This window comes from Oreochromis niloticus, linkage group LG23 (genome assembly GCF_001858045.2).
Source record: "Oreochromis niloticus isolate F11D_XX linkage group LG23, O_niloticus_UMD_NMBU, whole genome shotgun sequence".
Taxonomy (NCBI): Eukaryota; Metazoa; Chordata; class Actinopteri; order Cichliformes; family Cichlidae; genus Oreochromis; species Oreochromis niloticus.
The window spans coordinates 21,071,618-21,085,827 of NC_031986.2; the positions used below are offsets into that span (position 1 = coordinate 21,071,618).

The window sequence follows — 14,210 nt, forward strand, 5'->3', positions numbered from 1 at the left end:
ATTTATTATAACCGTATTTATTATAGTAGCAACAGCCCCCCCACACAACACTCAATGTGCAATATCACTGATCACACTGCACCTCTCAATGCACCTGCTCCTCAGATGGCATGTATGTGTATGTATATATATGTGTGTGTGTGTGTGTGTGTGTGTGTGTGTGTGTGTGTGTGTGTGTATGCACGCATGCATACATGCATGTATATTATATATACATATATGTATGTATGTGTCTGTATGTATGTCCGTATGTATGCAGGTGTATGTATAACTTGTACATATCTTTCTTGTGTAAATGTAAATTTGTCTGTGTTATTGTGTAAATACTTACGCTATTGTGCATTTCACACTCATGGAGAGATGCCAAACTGCCTTTCATTGTTCTTGTAGCAGTTACAATAAAGAGCTATTCTATTCTATTCATATTGTATGCAGGGCATATGTTAGAAGCAAGACCTAGGAATATCAGCATAGTTATTACAATTAAAAAACAATTAAACAACTGACAAAAACAAAAACTAAGGATATGCGCTCTATAATTAAGTTTCTTAAAATTGCTTCAGTTATATATTTTGTGTCAAAGGTTTTGATTTTTATTTTAGTTTACGGAATGATTTTTTCATTTCTAGTTATAATTATAATCTTGAATCTGCTTTTTTAGTTTGGTTTGTACTTTTCACAGTTTCACTTTCCCTGTGAGAGTAGTTAAGAAGTTTTAGAAGAAAACTTGTTTTAGAAGAAAGTCAGCGTCTTCCAAGCAAACTATTGGTAGCCAAAGAGACTTTTGGTCCCAAAAAGTGCCCATCAAACTCTACAAACCACCTGGCACCTGGGTGGGGAATACAAATTTTTCCTTATTGACCACAGGTTGTAAAATGGTTGGATACTGGTCTATAGCCCTGTGTCACTGAGACCTTAGGGCATTAGGTTTATGTGCATGGAAAACCAAAGGAGAAATGTATAAAACAAACTAACTCGTTGAACTTAATATTTAATAGCTTTAGTTAGGGCTGTGCGATATGACCAAAATCTCATATCCCGATATTAAGACATCTATCGTCCGATAACGATATAAATCACAAAAATGTAACATTTTCTGTAAATTCTGTGAATGTCGGGCAGCTCGACTTGCGTGAAGTGTTTCCAGCTGGGCGTCGCGTACCTGGAGTCGAGTGTTTTAACTGATGCATGAAACGATACATTTTTAGACATAGGTTGTAACAGAGGCCGTTTTCTTTGTGAGTATTTATTACACAGCGTGCTGCGGAGAAAAGCCTGTTCTAACGTTTGAGTCTAAGGTTTATTTTTTAGCACCTGACGGCTCTTTTTTGCTTCTCATCCGTAAATACTCTGCATCTTTCACGTGATTCAGTTTATTTTGAAAAGTCTCAACAGGATCTTGAGCTTTATTGTGAAAGGTTTATGTGGAAAATAAACAGGCGGACACAGGGTGGTTTTACCGTCGTTGTTGCTAACGACAACGCATAAAAACAAGCGCTTGTCCGTCTGTAGTGTGGTTATATTAAACATAAGAGAAAGAGAGAACTTTAGGAAATTAATATAGCCACTACAGTGACCATCAAAATAATGAAAATATATTGCCGTAAACAGTTTATTTTGCGACACCACGAAACAAACGATAGCGTAAAATGAAACGATAGACGTTTTTATATCGTCATCCGATATATATTGTTATATCGAACAGCCCTAGTTTTAGTTTCAGCCAGAATGTATTCTGCACACACTGAATATTTTCTGAGTTAAAGTCCCTGAGGACATAGTAGTAGGTAAAAATGTGACTCTTTTTAATTTGCCTTACATTTTTCTGATACCAAATCAAATGTACACTAAGACTGTGATACTGCAAGTTTCATTGAGCAATCTTAGTAAGCGTATAAATCATGGGATAAAACTTAGTTTCAATAGCCCCATTTCAGTGTGTAGGATGTAGAGGAACAGAAACGAGCATTGGTACCCTGAATGTTTGCTTTCTGAAAAAACTTCAAAAAGGCAAGACTTTGAAGTCTCATATCACCATGTGGCATACATGACTGCTCAAAACAAGTTACAACATATGAACTTGAACCTTTTTACCTACATCTTTATACCAAGTCAATCTCCTAGCAGTAATTCTGTCTCTGGAAGGAAGTGACTCATTTGGACACTTTTACAGAGCTTCATAAACCCTTATAGTCATATATTCTAAGAGGAGCTATGTCTTCTGAATTTCAACCCTGCACCTGTTGGTTTTTTATTTTTTCTCTCCTCATCCTTCATTTCTCTCACTCACATTTTCCATCAACATGCAGTTGAGTTGTATTGATTGTCCCCGGTGAGTGGGAGGTGTCTGTTTACCTCGGGGATTGAGTGGCAGTCCAAAAATAACGGAAAGCAATAACGTTGTTTACTGAGAAAAACTTTGGTCAGATCCGTCTTCATCTAATCCGAGCTAACTGAATTTTGTGTTGCTTCAGCGTTTGGCGGCACGATGTCGAGGATGTACCGCTTCCCCACCACTGATGGGAACCACCTACGAGTGCTGGAGCAGATGGCCGAGAGCGTCTTGTCTATAAACATTCCCAGACAGTTTGTCAAACTGCTGCTGGAGGAGGATGCAGCCAGGTACAGCCACCCATGCATTTCTAAAGTTTACCAATAAAGAACATGTTACTTGTTCTTACTTATTCTTCATTTCTTATACTGAATAAACTGAACCGATACCGCCTCTTGTGTGCTGCTGGTCTGTAAAACTTTTTTTGCTCCTTGCTTTGTGCTTTTAAAGAATCCATAGTTTCTCAAAATTGATTCAAAACAGGTTAACACTGTGTAAAATACAATATCAGATGTTTCAACTGCGATATTTATGCAGGTGGAGAATTTTAGCAGCAGTCTGCTTAAGTTCCATGACACGTGGACATCATCACAACTGGTATTTCCTTCAACCGTCACTAGAAATCAGATTTCCTTGTTTAGCTTTGTTTTTGGTTTCCCCACCATTGCACTGTGAAGTCATTTTGGTGACAAAGTGTAACAGTGAAGTTGTTAAATATATTTTCCCTCAACTTTGGACACTATGCTTCTACAAATTAAGATCTCATCAACACTTGACATCTTTAAAGTCTGAGCTTTGATACTTTTCTTTTGTTTTCTTACTTGTTCATCTTCAGTTTTTCTGTATTTTCCTGCTCTGTTTTCTTCCTCTTAGCTGTACGCCATTTTGGTCAGCTCTTGTTTTTAAAATGTGCTTATAAAGAAACTGAATTGACATGACTAATAAAAAAAAAAAAAGGCAAAACTAAGTTCCTGTAATAACCAACAGGAGACCAGTGATGTGTAAACTGACTTCGATATGGCCTACTGGTCAGTAGTTGGAGAGTGTTTGCAGACAACTGGGTGTCTTGTCTGCAAACACTGCTGCTGAGTACAGAAATCTGCTTGTCACCAGTGCAGTCATGAAGAGGTTTTTGTCGCACGCAGCCAGCAACCACTTGCTTGGTTGGGAATACAGTTTTTCATAGGTTTGCAACTGGTTTCTAGGCCTTTGTGATGAAGGCCAAATGAATATAACAAAACAAAAATTAGCAGAGACCTAAAATGCATGTTTTTGTACCATTATGGTTTATCCAGTGTTGCACTTCATAGATGGTCCCAACTTGCCAGTCTCATGATTCATCTTCATAACCGTAGACAAGCTTGTGAGCTCAATAATTATTTCAAACCTTTGAGGGGTTAAATATTTAATACATAAAGAACAAGAATCATAATTTTCAATTTTTTATAGTTTAAACTTCATAATACCCAGTTTGACTTCTGCAGATGTTTTGTTTTCTCTACAGCAGCTTTAAACCCAAAGAAATTTACTTTATTGCTTCATTAAACTGTGTGTCCTTAGTTTCTGTGGACAAAATTTCTAGTCATAGCCAGATAGTTGGAGGATCTCAATCTTGGTGGCCTTAGAATATCATCTCAGCTTTTTCTAGATGATTCTGTTCTGTTGGCTTCATTGGGTAGGTCTTTAGCTTGCACCGGGATGGTTTGCATCTAAGTGTGAAGTTGCAGGAATGATAATGAGCACCTTCAAGTCCAGGCCATGGTCTTCAGCAAAGAAAGGGCAGAGTGCTCACTCCAGGTCAGGGATGACTTGTTGCCTCAACTGGAGGAGTTTAGTTACCTTAAGGTCTTCTTCTTGAATGAAGGGAGAGTGGAGCGGGAGGTTGACTGACGGATTGGGGCTCTGCTTTGGTGAAGAGAGAGCTAAGCATAAAAGCAAAGCATTTGGTTTATCGGTCAATCTACCTCCCCACTCTCAACTATGGTCACGAGCTTTGGATAGTGATAGAAAGAATGAGATTGCAGACAGAAGTGACAAAATAACCCTTCTCTGAAGAGTGGACAGCCTCTGCCTTTGCCTTTGGGTGAGGTGTTTCCGGCATGTCCTGCAGGGAGGAGGCCCCAGGGCAGAGCAGGGCTCGGTGGAGAGATTACATCTCTCGGTTGGCTTGGAAATAATTCAGTTTTCCCCCAGATGAGCTGGAAGAGGCGGCCAGGAAAAGGGAGGTCTGAGTTTCTTTCTTTAGACTGACCAAACCCATGACCTAGAACCTGGATATATAGGAGAGGGAGGATAAATGAAAGGATGTTACATTAAACCAAAACAAGCAGCAGATTATCCCGTCTGAGAAGCTGAAATCAGAGAAAGTCCTTAAATTATGGAAATTATTTCTGATTGTGGATAATTGCCACGGCTCTTATTGCAAGTCATTTGAAATGCATCCTGAAGCGAGCGCAGTACTTGATGATTCATTTTTTCCTCTTTCTAACTATTCTGTCTGCAGGGTTTGCGAGTTGGAGGAGTTGGGAGAGTTGTCCCCCTGCTGGGAGAACCTGCGGCGGCAGATCGTCTCTCAGTACCAGAACATAATACTCGCTTACCAAGAGACACTGTCTGACCTCAGTGAATACAGAGGTCAGTGTAGGTGCAGGCCCGAGTACACCTAAAAGAAAAAGTTAAAAAGACAACGACTAAGCTGCTTTGTCTCTTTGTCAGGTCCATCATTCAAAGCCAGTAACCTGAAAGCAGACAAGAAGCTGGAGTTCATGCCCACTAACCTTCACGTTCAGAGGATGAGGGTGCAGGATGAGCTGGGTTTTGGTTAGACACGAATACAAATGATTAAAAAACAAATCTTGCTGTGATCGCACGCACTTTTTGTGCCTTTAAAACATCCTTGTTTGTCTTTCCAGAACAGACATATGATGTGGTAACAGTTGGTGCCCCAGCCGCTCACTGCCAGGGTTTTAAGAACGGCGGTCTGAGGAAGCTCATCCAGAAGTTCGAGGAAGCAAAGAAACAGTAAGTTGAGCACAAAGTGGGACGTCACATAGGAAAATGAAGGGGGGGAAGCATGTGTGTTTTCTTCCAAATTGCGATGACCTCTGCTCCTGTTTTGGGTTTTTATATTTTGCTTTATTCATCTTGTGATTTGTATTTAAACAGTTGTTTTTTTGTCATCTTTGTTTCTTCAATTTCTGCATTAATTCTGCAGTTCCCTTTTCATGGCTTCCTCTTAATTTTGTTTTTGTTACTTTTCCGATCAGCGTATATGAGGAGGAATGGTGAGTCGTTGCACTGCTTTGCTTGTTTTCATTTGACACTTCTAAAAAAATTTTTTAAAAATCACACTTTCATAGATCCTTAAGATTTGTACAACAATGTATTTTCAGTTTTAAGCTGGAAGAATGGGGTTTTGCATAGCTTATCATGTTAATGCAAAGAAATAACAGCACATGGCGCATCAGTCTTAACAGTGTTGTGTTAACTAATATAGAACTAAAATGTGTGTTGTCTTCAAACGAGCACAAGGTTTGTCATAAAGTTGTATGAATACTGCTCATTTTATGAATTCAGTCATCATTTGAAAGTCTATTAAAAACATGTTTCTGTGCTTAAAAAGTCAAACCCTGACAATATTAAAGAGACGTTTTTAAAATTCTTCTACATGAGATGGTCTGAATTTGTGAAGCGAGTGGTATCGTGCCCCGTCCCTGGCGTTTATTGAAGTCTGCTCCATGTTGTCTCTCCGGTCCATTAAGAGCAGGCATGTGCATGCAGACACTGTATGTTTGTACATCTGTGAAACACTAAAGTTAAGAATAGTGAGTAACATCTCTCGCTACGTTTTTGAAACGGCCCCTCTGAAGCTTGATTTAGACTTCTGCAGGAAATTTATGTTCTAACTGAAGATGTAACCGAAACCCCTCTAAAACCTCATGTCATGCTATTCTGTTTCCAGTTACAGCGTATATTTCCTGCCGAAGCATATTTCAGACATAAGACAGAAACATTACAAAAATATACACCTACAGGCCACTTTATTAGGTACACCATGTCAGTACTGAGTTGGACCTTCAGAGCTGCCTTAGTTCTTTATCGCACAGTTCAGCAAGGTGCTGGAAACATTCTTCAGAGTTTTAGGTCCATAGTGGCATGATGGTATCACGCAGTTGCTGCAGATTTGTCAGCTGCACATCCATGATGTGAATCTCCTGTTCTACCAAATCCCAATGGTGCTCTGTTGCAATGAGATCTGGTGACTGTGGAGCCCATTTCAGTACAGTGAACTCATCCTCATGTTCAAGAAACCAGCTTGAGATGATCTCATCCAACCTGAAGCAGGATGGATCCATGCTGTCATATTGTTTATGTCAAATTCTCACCCTACCAACTGAATGTCACATCACAAATTGAAGCTCATCAGATCGGGTGACATTTTTCCAGTCCTCTGTTGTCCAGATTTGGTGAGCCCGTGGGAATTGTAGCCTCAGTTTTCTTGTTCTTAGCTGAGAGGAGTGGGACCTGGTGTGCTCTTCTGCTGTATTCAGAGCTGCTCTTCTGCATACCTTGGTTGTAATGAGTGGTGGCTTATCATTGCCTTCTTATCAGCTTGAAGCAGGCTGGCTATTCTCCTCTGAAGGCATTTTTACCCAATGAACTGCCACTCACTAGTTATAGCCTTAGTTTCCTGTTCTTAGCTGACAAAAGTTGGATCTTTATGGTCTTCTGTGGTTGTCGTTGTCTGGGAAAGTCCTAGTAGATCAGCAGTTTGTGAAATACTCAGACCAAACAACCATTTAAAGTCAATTTAAGTCACCTTTCTTCTCCATTCAGATGCTCAGTTTGAACTACAGCAGGTTGTTTTAACCATGTCTAAATGCACTAAATTGCTGCCATGAGCAGTTGAACAGATGTACCTAATAAAGTGGCTGGTGAGTGTAGAGTGGAGAGTATCCTCAGTCCCAGCTCGGATACAGACGTGTCTGTGTGTCTTTGTTCCTGCAGTAGCGCCCTCTCCAGCTCTCAGTCCATCATCTACATACCCCAGGACATTGTCCGAGCCAAAGAGATCATCGCCCACATCAACACGCTGAAGACTCAGGTCGGCTACTACGCCGAGAGGCTGTCTCGGGCTGCCAAAGACCGATCGGCCAGCGGACTGGAGTGGACGCTCGCCAGTCTGGCTGATAAGGTACTAAAAGTGTTTGGAAGTGATGTGACATTACGTGGGGACGCTTCTTATTTCATTCATACCTTCTTCCTTTCAGACCCGTCAGCTGGTGACAGTGTGCGACTGCAAGCTGCTAGCTTCAGCTATTCAGGCCCTGAACGCAGCGCGGCCCGAGTACATCGCCTCCAAAGCGTCTCCTTCCGCTGAGTCCGAACAAGTAGTGCTCCGCAACGACCAGGACACACTGACCGCAAAGTACAGTGGTCGCAACAGCCGGTCTTCACTGCACGTGGACTGGCACGAAGAGGAGTGGGTGAGTTGATCAGCAGTTTTTGGCTGTTTTTTGATTCCAGATTTATTTTTTTATTTTTTTTGCATGAGAACAAATGAGCTTAGTTTCTTGGCACACGTTGTGCATACAGCTTAAGATCTTAACTACACTCTGGTTGTCATCCAGCTTGGTACAATCTTCAGAAGAGGACACGCAGTTTGTAATTTAACAGATTTCCAGCTGAAAGTAGAAAAAACAGGTGAAACTCAAAAAGGAGAAGCTCTGGGTTCGTTTTTCAGTCTTTTTTTATTTTTAGCCATCTGTTAGCTTATATAAGTAAAACGCAGTGTCTGAAAAAACACGTGAGTGGTGGTTAAAGATGCAGGATGCTTATAAGTGAACGTTTGAGCTCATGTTATTGAAAATACATGTATACCTACGCGTCAGAATATTTAAATGATTATCCTTTAACAGTGCAAGTTTCCATCTTATTATTGAAATTGTGGTCACTTTGTCATTTGAAGTTCTCCAAATACACCATGCTATATGATATTTATCTACAGTAGTGATATATCAAAACAAAAACGTTGTTTTTTCTGCTATTATACTCAAATGTGATAAGTGCAAAATATAAATAACAAAGAAAAGAAATTGTGCAGTCATGAGTCTTCATAGAAATGGTGGCTTCTCTGACACTGCTTAGTTGTAAATGATGCGCAAAATATGTTTATTTAAATATTATATAAATGATGTTCAAATTTAATGAACTTGAAGTAACATTACTGTCATGAGTGCGTTTTGCCTCTGTGTGCTGAGGCGAGGCTCATGTAATGAAATCCATGAATCTTCACTGATTGAATTCCTCCTCTCCTTCCTCTGACTTGAGTATAATTCCCTGCTGTAATTTATTTCTTCAATATATACAGTACTGTTTTGTTTCCAAGAGGACAGACTTTCTTTTGTTTGTAAAGTGCTCTTGAGCAATACTTTTCCAGGCTATCTTAAAGTCTTTCAAAGTGTTTCTTTGGACATTGGCTGCTTTTTTTACTCTTTTTCAGTCCAGTCCTTGTACCTGAACATTTCCACAGGAATGTTTTTGTTTGTTAAGCCAATTAACTCTGACCTATGAATCATTCAAGCATAAAAAAGGCTCCAAACACAAAGGATGAACAGGTATTATGTCTACACTTAACAGACTTGGCAAAGAACCAGTTTTAAATTGTATCTAGACACTTTGTTACCAGCAGCCTGCCACAAAAACATATCATTTGTTTGTGGAGGACAAAAGAAGAAGTGTCAGGCCTAAATAACTATCTACAGCAATAGATACTTTACACTATACTACAGAGGAGGTCAGAAGAGATGTACAGCAGTGAGTGTCTTCAGCCATCTGTTAAACATGGTGGAGGCTGGTTTGAGCTGCATTTCAGCCAGTGGTGTTGGAGATCTTGTCCAAATACAGAAAAGTGCCATCAGATTTTGATCCACCATGAAGAAACATCCAAAGAAGAGCTTTGAATGTCCTTCAAGAAGCCTGGAGAACTATTCCTGAAGACTACTTAATGACATGACAAGAAAGCTGCCTAAGAGAGTTCAGACTGTGCTGAAGAATAAAGGTGGTCACACCAAATATTGACTTTCAGGCTCAGAGTTGTAACTCTGTTTCTAATTGAAACTACATACAAACAAACATTTATAACATATATACAAAGAAATTAGGAGTGGTGTGAGACGTACACTTTTTTTACTCCTTTTTTGCACATAAATATTTTCAAAGTGTCACCTTTCCCTTTTTAGCACATTACTTAAAGACCCACTTTTGAATGGTTTGTTGCTCTCTAAAATTGAAGCTGAAACAGCTGAATGCTGTAAACATGTCATCTCAGGAGAAGGTGTGGTCAAATGTGGACAAGTCTCTGGAGTGCATCATCCAGCGCGTCGACAAGCTGCTTCAGAAAGAGAGGAGACCCAGCGTCGGCAGTCGGGACAGTACCCAGAGTGACCAGCAGGGTGGCAGCAGTAAGAAAGGTAAGAGACTCTCACACAGTCTTTTAGCTGTAGTTTACTTCTGTGCTCTCTCATCAGCGCTCTTTAATTTATGCTTGCAGTGTTTTACTGTTTCCATGTCTTTTGGGTCAATTGAAATCACTCTGGGTAGTAAAAAGAGATGCACGTGTTGCTAACATGTTAATCTGGCTCATTAGTGGTAAACTGTTGGAGGAAAACGGTGTCAATATCATTCAAAAGCTGGTAAATGTCTTTACTGACATGCTTTTGGTATCATTAATAGGAATCTGCAAACTGGAGGACTAAAAAAGCACAGCAAAGTCAAAAGATTGCATTTTAGTGAGTTAGGGAGCCATAAGAGTGGGAGTTGGTATAAAAAGTCTAGAATAATATGGGATTACTTTAAAACCAGCTTGGATCTCTTGGTTATGTCCTTCGTGTTGTGAAACCAGACGGCACAGGTGAGGGATCAGAAACTGCACAGGACCACAGTTTACAGCAAAAACATCATTATATTTAGAAAAAGACTCTAAAGAACAGGCCAGAAGCTCATCAGCCCAGTGTTTACCTCGTTTATAGGAGCCATGAGGTCTGCAGTTATGAGTGACCAGATGTCCCAGTTGTGGGACTACACAGTGTTTTTTATATCCCTCGTCTCTCCCAGTCCCACAGAGTAAGACAGTATTCCTAAAGTCTGGCTTTTAACCCAGTGCAGGTTAAACCTCTCGCAAGTCACCAATAAGATGTCAGCAGCTCTGCAGATTTCAGAGAAAAATACCACAAAGAGACAGTAAATACTGAGAAATAGAGTTTTGCTGTTGCTTGTTTCCGACATAGACAGATATGGTGTGAAGTTATCACCACTTGGGATTAAAAGTCACTTTCACCCACCCGTTCTCTTTATGTATTTAAATTAAAACATTGAAATATTCTCATTGTTTTATACTAAAGTTCTAAACTTGTTTGCTGACCCTTGCTTTTCTTTTATGTGGGTGTGAAAAGGCGATGGTGGGAAGTGTTTAGCTTTCTGGATCAACCCAGAAAATACGTCAGAGGAATCTCCATCCTTACCACCATCATCATCATCGTCATCACTATTAGAACCGCCTCCACCATCATCATCATCATCATCATCTCCACCACCATCCTCTTCCTCTCAGCTTGCCCTCTCCTCTGCACGGCCTCCCAGTCCCGAACAGGAAACCTGTAGGTTTTGTTTTTTTCCGTTTTTTTCTCTTCTTCTTCTTCTTGAGTCATCCCTCTCACATCTATTTTCAGCTCAGGTCACTGCTTACTTTTAAGAAGTGGGAGGATTCATGAGCAGATTTTTCCTTCACCTCATCAGCCAACTTTATTCTTTGAGAAAATACTCTTAAATGACTCGTCTTCAAAAAGTGTTCAGTGTTTTATGTGTGGTCTGCGTGTCTTTATGTGCACAGTGTTGCAACAGTACTGTAGCAATGTAGCTGTTGTATCTGAGATTTTCTACATGTTGTAGCAGACCAGGGTCGAACATCTGTCCAAATTCCCCCCAAAACACGCTAGATTTTCATAAAATAAGACAGAAAAGAGTTCCTCCTCGTGAGCCGTTAGAGAATAAGGATGTTTGGACTCTGGTCTGCAGTGTTTCTTCTGTGTTGTCTCTGCTGCCCTCTATGGCGTACAGTGCTGCTAATCATGCATGTCGCACCTCCAACCCCTCTTCCAGATGGAAGCCCCAGTGCTGAGGAGGCGTATCCAGGTAAGAGCTGCCTCCCCATATGTGCTCCTCTCACTCTATTCACTTTTCCAGGACTCAGAATGATTTTGATAAGAAGTCCAGGCAGATATAGTTCAATGTCTGGACTGAGTAAATTCCAACAAACCCTAAAATAGTTACAAAAACTCGGTATTTAAAAAAAAAAAAAGCTACAGTCTGGGTTTTTTTTGGGGGGGGGGGGTTAGTGTAAGCGCAACTTTTTAACTAATGTCAGAAGTGTAATGACTGACTCATTTTTAATACCTAAATCTGCCCTCAGTGCACAAACCTAAATGAATCGGTACATATGAAAGCGCCCAAGTCACAAGCTGTGTTCAGGAATATGGATAAAACAAAAAGGTTCAAATTTGTGTCCAAAAAAACCCACAAATCAGTGTCACTGTTTTAAAATCTGCTGGGACTGCTCTAAAATTTCAGCTTTTTCTTTACATAAAGACTGGGGTCTGTAACACTATCTCAGCTCCTTTCCTATTTATTAAAGAACAAGCCTGACACCAGGCTTTTGAGTCAAACAGCTCTGTCAGATCTCTGTAAGTGTTTTTAGGTTCTTTCCAGCAGGATTTGTGGCTAGTCCTGGAGCTTCACCCTAAAAGATTTCAATGTGTGTGTGCTTCTCCTTTCCCTGTTGTCCTTCTTGTCTTTTTTTCTGTTTCTCTCAAATTTAACAAGAAGTGCACTCTGAAAAATACAGTCTTTGCTGCTTGGTGTGGAAACTTGGTTTGAAGGCATATTTGTGTTTGGTTTCTCATGGTTTATTTACACTTGTTGCAGGCGAGTGGAGCGAGGCGCTGTACCCTCTCCTCACCACGCTCACAGACTGCGTTGCCATGATGAGCGACAAAGCCAAGAAGTCTATGGTCTTCCTGCTCATGCAGGACACCGCCCCGACGATAGCCATGGACGTGTCATTGCAGTACCGCCGCGACATTGTCTTCTGCCAAACGGTCAGCACGCAAACATCATCCAAGTGACTCAGACGCACTCACCTACACATATTTCCATTAATGTATGTCTGAGCTGATGCGTTTATCCTGGAGTGACTCAGAGTGAAGGAAAAGGCCAAGAAAAGTGTAAATATCGTAAAAGCAAGGAGTTCAGAGCTCTATGACTTAGTGGCTTTACGGAATTCATATGACTATTAAATGTCTGAGTAAAGAGTAAAGGCAAAGGGAGCCCAGCAAGTAAGGATTTCACACTCCCACTCACCTGAGACTGCAGTTATAAAGAGGATATGATGCCAGATGTAGTCCTCACAGTGGATCCTTCCTTCGGTATTTTTAGAGGCTCTTTTTAGAGGCGATTGTAGTTTTTTGGCAAACCCTCTTGTCTGACTCACATCAGTTATATTTACCCAGCGGTGGATCCCTGCAGCTCTTAAATGAGCAGCTACAGGACTCAGACACTTCAAGTTAAACTCTAATCCAAGCATTAAGTAAAGAAGTAAGAATAGCATTTCGTAATAGTCAGCCATAATCAGAGCTGAAATACTTACAAGTAATCAGTCAAGCATTTTCAAAGCATAAAGCTAAATATTCCATAATATTCCAATCATCAAGTGTTTGAGTTTCAATGCTCCAAAGCAATGTTTAAAGACCGTGAGATCCTATTTTCTGACATCGTTAATGCTTTGATTACAGTTCTCAGAAATGACCCACATGTGTTGAGAATGGCCTTCCATCACTGGCACATCCATCGTTTTTCCTATGTTACAGTCACACTCTGGGAAAACAGTGGTTGGAGGCCACTGCATGATCGCAACCCCCACCGTGCACATTGAACTTGTGATCTTGTTTCCTCTGAAATTGTTGCTTCAAAGACAGGGACCAGGTCTGATAATACGGTGATTAACTGTCAGAGAAAATTTGAAATCTCTTGCTGTCTACATACACAGACATTCACATCAACTATTTACATTTGTAGATTTGACAGAGAAATTCAGAAATTCCTCCATAGGCACTCGGCAATTTTCACATAACCACGATACAACCAGTTTGCAACCACTTAAGTTCAGTCCTCTATTGTAAAAACACATGTCCCAGAATTGCTGCGCTCATCTGTGCAGACTGATTGCAATATGTTGACAATCTGTCTCTGTTTATAAATTAGACAACAGTTATTTGCAGATCTTTATCAGTCTGCCTCAGAGTGATTGCAGTCGGTCTGATTTGGACTGCAACTGTTTGGAGACAGGTTGCCTCCCAGCAGGCAGTCGGATTTATTATTTTCCTTTCCTAGTTGTAGAGATGGCTGTTGTTTTGTTTTTACTATAGTGTGCTGGGCCATTAATGGCTCGTCCAGTTCTCAGAGGGGCTGGAGCGTATCCCAGCTGTCATTGGCGCCATCACAGGCACCTTAGGCCAACGTAGAATCACTGGTCAGTCAAACATACTGGGGGCTATATTTACTCATCAAATGAAAATATCTTCCTGAGTTTGGGACTCTGCAGGCAGAATTTCAGAGTCTGTTTCAACCATGCATTAAAGAGCACACAACTGCAAACTCAGTAGTGATCCTCAGCCTTTCAGGGTTTGGTAGGTGTATAACATTTCTGATCGTCTTCAGTCAGATCAGTTTGAAGTGAGCTTCTGGCAGTGTGAACTGAAAATCAGTTACATAAAACTTGTCAGTGCAGTCCTGAAGCGTGCGCCGCAACATGCTGAGCTGCACG

At 40.6% G+C, this 14,210-nt stretch overlaps 1 protein-coding gene across 14 annotated transcripts in view; it reads left to right on the forward strand.

Moving 5' to 3' along the window:
- Nucleotides 1-14,210, forward strand: part of inpp4ab (inositol polyphosphate-4-phosphatase type I Ab) — a 74,295-nt gene that overhangs the window by 42,426 nt on the left and 17,659 nt on the right. For 4 of the 14 annotated variants that reach the window (XM_013267524.3, XM_005465734.4, XM_019351798.2 and 1 more), the window contains 11 exons: nt 2,475-2,622; nt 4,836-4,966; nt 5,048-5,152; nt 5,245-5,353; nt 5,599-5,616; nt 7,340-7,526; nt 7,603-7,818; nt 9,663-9,804; nt 10,786-10,989; nt 11,450-11,524; nt 12,314-12,486. In XM_013267524.3, the coding sequence (XP_013122978.1) occupies nt 2,475-2,622; nt 4,836-4,966; nt 5,048-5,152; nt 5,245-5,353; nt 5,599-5,616; nt 7,340-7,526; nt 7,603-7,818; nt 9,663-9,804; nt 10,786-10,989; nt 11,450-11,524; nt 12,314-12,486 (1,508 nt within the window). The remainder of the gene's footprint in view (nt 1-2,474; nt 2,623-4,835; nt 4,967-5,047; nt 5,153-5,244; nt 5,354-5,598; nt 5,617-7,339; nt 7,527-7,602; nt 7,819-9,662; nt 9,805-10,785; nt 10,990-11,449; nt 11,525-12,313; nt 12,487-14,210) is intronic. The other 10 variants (XM_025902858.1, XM_025902860.1, XM_019351803.2 and 7 more) reach the window with 9 other exon arrangements.